The following is a 7,124-nucleotide window of genomic DNA, read 5'->3' as shown; positions in this document are numbered from 1 at the left end:
GGAGGCGCGTAGAAGCGCAACCAATCACGATACTAGATGAGGGAAATCCAGCCGAAGAGCAGCCAATTAGGGAGCTGGGTTCTCAACCAGGAAATGCCGTCGATTCGGCGGAAGTCCCGCCTACTCACTCGCCCGCCCCATCAAAGATGGCTGGCGAGTCCGCGATGGAGCTGCTGTTTCTTGACACTTTCAAACACCAGAGCTCTGAGGTGAGCGTAACACTGTGAACTCCCGGGGGGTACGTGTGGGAGCCGAGGGGCGCGTTGTGACTTGAGAAACCGCCTTCCCCTTTATTACGAAAACTGTATCCAGTGAGTGAGAGTTATCCGGCCTACACTCGCTACTTCCAATTGCTTCAGCCTCCGCTCTGTCATTTACTGGCCCTATGGGGAATTCCTGTCACTGGCTTTATACGTGTTGGTTATTTGCCTCATAGGGGGTGTCACGGCCTGTACCTGCTGCTCTCCGACCTCATAACTACTGTGTCTAAATGAGTGATCCCTGTAACTTGCATTAGGCGCTTGCTATACTGGAACAGAGACTGTCCTTTTGGGGTCCCCCCATTTATTTGCTCCTTTCTCTAAGGGCATGCTGCAGCGCTCAATGGTTGGTTCCTGCTGCAGCGCTCAATGGTTGGTTCCTGCTGCAGCGCTCAATGGTTGGTGCCTGCTGCAGCGCTCAATGGTTGGTGCCTGCTGCAGCGCTCAATGGTTGGTGCCTGCTGCAGCCCTCAACACATGACTTTTTGTCACAAAACAAGGAAGTTAAAAATATTTTCCTCTTCCCACCCCTAATTTGCATATGCAAATTAGGATTTGGTTCGGTATTCGGCCGAATCTTTAGAGAAGGATTCGGGGGTTTGGCCGAATCCAAAATAGTGGATTCGGTGCATCCCTAATTACAACAAAATTGCTGTGTATATGCACCTGTACCTTCTGTTGTTTTATCTGCATTTGTACTTTGTTTTATAGCAAAGCAGCAATGTTGATGTTGTTCGGTTTCCATGTGTGGTATACATCAATGAAGTGCGGGTCATCCCACCAGGAGTCAGAGCACACAACAGTTTACCAGATAGCAGGGCTTATGGGTAAGTTATGTTATGCTAGCTTTTTTATTTTGTTTTGAATTGTACCATTGCTTCCCTCCATGTCTTGGAACGATTAAAGTTCTAGACACGTCTATGGTTTCTAAGGAAAGTGATCGCATTGATACTCAATAGCTCCTTGGAGAAACTGTAATAATTGTATTTATTCTGTCTACATAATCAAATGTGTGCAGGAACATATCATTGAAATCATTTTTCTGAGAGCTGTTGCTCTGCATTTGGCCTCTCTCAAAATGCGATTCTCTGCTAAGGCTAACTTCCCCATTATACATTTTCCCTGCTACAGAGAAATACTGGTGCTGCACTTGAAATTGGACTCTGGGTTGTCTGTGTTGAAGCTGCTTTTGAGAGTTCTCAACTCTTAAAGTAGAAGGAAAGTAAAAATTACTGTAGGATGCCAAATTTTAGGTACTCTATCCAGTGATTATAATGGCTTTGATTAATTTTTTTAAGTCTGAAACCACTGTGACCTTTTAAAAGTTACTAAAATTAAGTTGAAACTATAAGTCCCAATCCTATATTCTTTAACCATGTCTCAAAAAAATGGTCTGACGTTATGTCTCAACCATATAATATTAACATATTAAAGGAGACTCATATAGATGTAGAAGTATTGTGCTTGTAGTGATTTATTGAATATTTCAGCAAAAACCCTAATAATCCCTCCCTCATTTCCACTTCCTGCTCCCTGAATTCCCAGGCTGTGCAGGGGAGCCTGCTTTGGCAACTAAAGTGTTAAACTTAGATTTAGTATCCCTGCATCAGAGAGACAAACCGATACATAGAAGTATTCAAAGTTACCTCTGTATATAGTGCTTTTTGATGGTGTGCGCCATTAACTATCTCTTGACTGTCTATGGGTCGAGACTGTACATAATATAATACTACTGTATATAGAGTAGCCTGGCAGAAAAGTTGAAGATTATACAGTTGGGAGTAATTTTGTTCCACCTGACTCTAATAGGCTATACCTGGCATGAAAAGGGTTCAAGCCCCGTGCATAACAATTTGTCTAAAGACATTTTTTTTATTTTCATCGGAAAGGAGAAAAAAAAATAGTTGCTAATAAGCACATTGTTGGTGCCCATATTGCTGACAGCCTGTTCCTGAGTCTGTTTTGACATAAGATGTTTTTGCTTTTAGGGAGACCTCTCCACATACATTTCACCTGGACCTGTTTTTCAACAATGTTAGTAAGCCAAGTGCTACAGTATTTGACAGACTGGGGAGGTAAGTATACAGACTTACTAGAAAACAATTAGTGCAATTAAAACTGAATTTAGGTTTGGGGGCAGAGTGGACCAAACAGTGAATATAATGTCCAGGACATCAAACAGTATATACCTGCATCCTCTTTGCTGGCAGCTTTTTTTCATCTGCAACTAAAGGACTGACAATCCTGCAATTGTTTAAAAGGGGTATACAGTCCTTCAGATGACTGTACATTGCATTTTAACGGTAATTTCCCTTTAATGGTGTGCCTCTACTTTATGATGTAGAGATGGACCTTATTAAACATTTTCTGCTGTATCCCCAAATTGGGATATAGGCAATCATAACCAGGTGATATTGTTTGCTATAAAGATTATTGCCACCTCAAGAATAAGTCTGTCTGACTGCTAATATACTTATAACACTGGTTCTGTGTTGCTGCAACTCCTGATGACTGCATTTCTGGATGAGTACAGGGCTTTGTATCTTTTGGGTAACACCATTAGATTTAGTTTTGTGTTATTAAAGATTAAAATAGAAAACATGGCATTGGTCCTTAAAGCAGAAGGAAACCCTGTAGAAAAAAGCCCTGCCCCCCCTTGCCCATCGCAGATTCTGGCAGCAGACTTCACGGTAGAGTCCGGCAGCGGGTCAGGTACCCGCAGGTTACCCGCAAAAACCTGCTGTACCCTGCGGCATTTCCCTGGGGGGGGGCAGTTAGCCTGGGGGGGAGGAGGGAGGGGGGTTTATGTGGGGTGGGGTGTACGGAGTTTTTTTTCTACAGGGTTTCCTTCTCCTTTAATTACTGCTTTGTACATAACTTACTAATTTGTTTTTTTTGTGTTTTGTCAACAGTTTGGATTATGATGAGAACTCATGCCTCATCTTTCGGCCAAATGCTAAGGTAATAAGAGCTGGCTGTTACCATAAAAGGCATACATTTTTGGGCATAGATAAATATTTAATACTGCCACGCATGTAATTTCCCACTACTAGAAATTCAGAGGCAATTGAATAGTAATTCCAAAATGAATAAGATGAACTCGTAGCACACCGATACTGATTGCTTTATTGGTCGTCCTGCAGGGTATCCTGTGTTGATTCCCTAAATAAATTGCTCAAAAAAGTGCAGGACAAATCCACGTTTTTGAAGTCTGACTACTGCCGTGGATTTGTCCTGCACTTCTATCTTTTTTGAGCAATTGAATAGTACTTGTATGAAAAGTGTGTGTTCTTAGATTTTACCCTTTTGGGGTATAGATTCTCAAACCGTCTGTTTTCACAGCTTCTAAAAGTTCTATATTAGTTCTCCATTCACGAAGCTTATAAACCAAAAAGCAATGCAGCAAAACCTAATTTACAGTCAATCTGGCCCATATGCCACTCGGTGCTTGACTTTGATAAGATTGTTTTTTATATATATCTCTTTCAGATCAATACAGATGGGTTGGTGCTGAAAGGATGGTACAACTGCCTGACTCTAGCTGTCTATGGGTCTGTCGACCGAGTCATCATAAGCCATGACCGTGATTCTCCTCCCCCTCCACCGCCTCCACCACCACCACCCCAGCACCAACAGATTGGTCTCAAAAGAAATACCAAACATGGTGAGCCATAACTCATTTTACAGGCTTTTGTTTTTTTAATGTCTGCCCTCTACATATCTGCATACTGTTTATCTAAATTTGTGTTTGTTCCTAAACAGTAAATTTGTTGCTTAGTACACACACATTCCTGAAGCTCTTGTGTTCTTAGTTTAGGTTGCCCAGCAGCTTCCATGGTATCTTACTGTAATATTTTGAACTGGCTATTCTTAATATGTCTAATAATAGTGGCCAAAAGTTACTGCCTAAATTAGTAGTGTTTGTTTCCATTTCTGGGAAGGAATGTGATACTGCTCGTGCATATCTGGATATTCTGATCTGCAACTGTCTTATTTATCTTCCGCCATCCTCTGGAGGCCCTCAAGATGGAAATCCATGTGTTAAACGGGTGGTTCATCTTTAAGTTAACGTTTAGTATGTTATAGAAGGGCCAATTTTAAGCAGCTTTCTAATTGGTCATCATTATTTATTTTTATAGTCTATGGATTATTTGCCATTTTCTTCTGACTCTTTCCAGCTTTCAAATGGGGGTCACTGACCCCATCTAAAAAACAAATGATCTGTAAGGCTACAAATGTATAATAATCGCTACTTTTACTCAAGCTGGAAATCTGTGTTAAAGGGGTGGTTCACCGTTAATTTAACTTTTAGTATGTTGCAAATATATAATAATTGCTACTTTTTATTGCTCTTTCTATTCAGGCCCTCTGCTATTCATATTCCAGTCTCTTATTCAAAGCAATGCATTGTTGCTAGGGTAATTTGGACCCTAGCAACCAGATTGCAGAAATTGCAATTGAAGAACTGCGCTGAATAAAAAGCTAAATAACTCAAACACAAATAATAAAAAACGAAAAGCAATTGCAAATGGTCTCAGAATATCACTCTTTATATCACACTAAAAGTTAAATTAAAGGTGAACAACCCCTTTAAGACACAACGCGTTCTTTGTGCTGCAAATTAGCTTCTTGGGATTTTGTGGTGCTGATGCTTTATAATCTGATCTATTGTGCAATCTGTACATCTGTCTATTACTTTTAGCCTTGATGTGATTTCAGAATATTCCCAGTAGACCGTGTTGAAGTTCAAATGCAAAGGGAGACTTTTCATTTCTGTTATTTGTTTGATCCCTGGGAAAGGTGATTATTATAGTGTATATTTTGGATCCAATACCAAAAAGTAAATAAGCTCAGTTTATACCAACTACCTTGTGAAGTGTTGTATACAGGCTGCTTTCTCCACTGCTAGGGGCATAGCCATACTAACAAATTATGCTGCAGCACAAATCAAAGCACATTTCTCTACCATTTCAGAGTGCTGCATAAAATTTTGTTGTATAAAGTATATGTCTGTATACTCTAGGTGTTTTTTCCTTTTTGTTCAATGTCGTATTCATAGATAAGGCTGCTGGAGAAAACATTAGGGGGCAGATTTATTAAAGGAGAAGGAAAGGTTAAAACTAAGCCTTATCAGAAAGGTCCACCTAAATATACCAGAAAAACCCTCAAAATAATGTTACTCTTAGTCCTCTGTCAAAAGAAAAACTAAATTTCTTTACTTCTAATGTGTACACATGGGCATCTGTATCAGACTTCCTGTTTTCAGCATAAACCTCCAGGGCTAGGGCTTGAGCATGCTCAGTTTGCTCCTCCCTCCTCCCCTCCCTGCTATAATCTGAGCCCAGAGCTATAAGTGAGCAGGGAGAGATGGCACACCAAGCTAATATGGCAGCTGCTATCCTAAACAAACAGAGAGCTTCTAGAGCTTTTTAGTCAGGTGCGGTAAAGCTTTCTACAGAATAAATATAGCATTCTAGCTTGTGCTATTGTGGCTAATCTATTGGCAATAAAATGCCTCCATAGCTTTCCTTCTCCTTTAAGGGTCAATGTGTAATGTGAATTATTCAAACTTGATTCGAGTTTTAATTCGAATTTTGCGATTTATCATACCATGGTCCTTTACGAACTCGAGTTCGACTATTCACCACGTAAAACCTGCCGAATTACTGTATAAAGCTGGCCATAGACGCAAAGATCCGATCGTACGAATCAATGTACGATCGGACTTTCCCATCTCCCGAACCTCCACTAACCATTCAGATCAAAGTCTTTACCATTCCGATCAAATAGAACAGATCACCCAATGTTCTGCCCCTGACGGCAATCGTACGATACTTATGTCTGACAACACTAGTGACAGTCTCCCTCTGAAAATCGTACGATCGGCAATACACGCAGAGATATTATCGGCAGCCGACAGAAATTTTCTAACCTGTCCGATCGACCAAACGACCGATCTCCGACGGACGAAAAATGTCGGGACTCTCCACACACGGTCCGAAAATCGTACGAATCCACGATTCGTACGATCGGATCTTTGCGTCTATGGCCAGCTTAAGTCAAAGGGAAAGGTCCAGGGATCAATTTGGTGATGTTTGCAGCCTTCCTGACATTCGAGCATTTTTCGGACACAAAAATTCGTATTGAATTCGATTAGAGTTTTCGGGTCGATTCAATTAGTCCAAGTTGAGAAAATTAGATTTTAATTGCGGTAATAAAAATTTAAAATTTAGATTGGTCGAGTTTATGGGAGTTTTAAAACTAACTTTTAGTATGATGTAGAGAGTGATAGTCTGAGACAATTTGCAATTGGTTTTCATTTTATATCATTTGTGGTTTTTGAGTTATTTAGCTTTTTATTCAGCAGCTCTCCAGTTTGCAATTTGAGCAATCTGGTTAGTAGAGTCCAAATTACCCTAGCAACCTTGCACTGATTTGAATAAGAGACTGGAATATGAATAGAAAAGGCCTGAATAGAAACTTGATTAATACAAAGTAAAAATAACAATAACCGTGCAGCCTTACAGAGCATTTGGTTTTTAAATGGGGTCAATGACCCCCCATTTGAAAGCTGGAAAGAGTCAGAAGATGGTGGCAAATTACTAAAAAACTATAAAAAATAAATAACAAAGACCGATTGAAAAGTTATTTTGGCCATTTTATAACATACTAAAAGTTAACGTAAAGGTGAACCACCCCTTTAAGCAAATGCCGCTTTAAAGTGGACATGTCACCCAGACACACAAATCTGTATAATAAAAGTCCTTTTCAAATTAAACATGAAATCCAATTTCTATTTTTTATTAAAGCATTCATAGCTGGTGTAACCTCATTTAAAAAATCTCAGCTTTTAATCAAATATTG

General features: G+C 40.0%; 1 protein-coding gene across 1 annotated transcript in view; it reads left to right on the top strand.

Annotated features, from left to right (window-relative positions):
• Nucleotides 1–21: 21 nt before the first annotated feature.
• The window catches only part of virma.S (vir like m6A methyltransferase associated S homeolog), a 47,993-nt gene continuing 40,890 nt past the window's right edge, over nt 22–7,124 (top strand). The window contains 6 exon segments of the mRNA XM_018223864.2: nt 22–133; nt 136–209; nt 972–1,087; nt 2,249–2,335; nt 3,173–3,221; nt 3,750–3,924. Of these exon segments, the coding sequence (XP_018079353.1) occupies nt 37–133; nt 136–209; nt 972–1,087; nt 2,249–2,335; nt 3,173–3,221; nt 3,750–3,924 (598 nt within the window). The 5' untranslated portion in view covers nt 22–36.

The sequence above is a fragment of the Xenopus laevis genome, chromosome 6S, assembly GCF_017654675.1.
Source record: "Xenopus laevis strain J_2021 chromosome 6S, Xenopus_laevis_v10.1, whole genome shotgun sequence".
NCBI classification, from domain to species: Eukaryota; Metazoa; Chordata; class Amphibia; order Anura; family Pipidae; genus Xenopus; species Xenopus laevis.
This window is presented reverse-complemented; position numbering and strand designations above follow the sequence as displayed.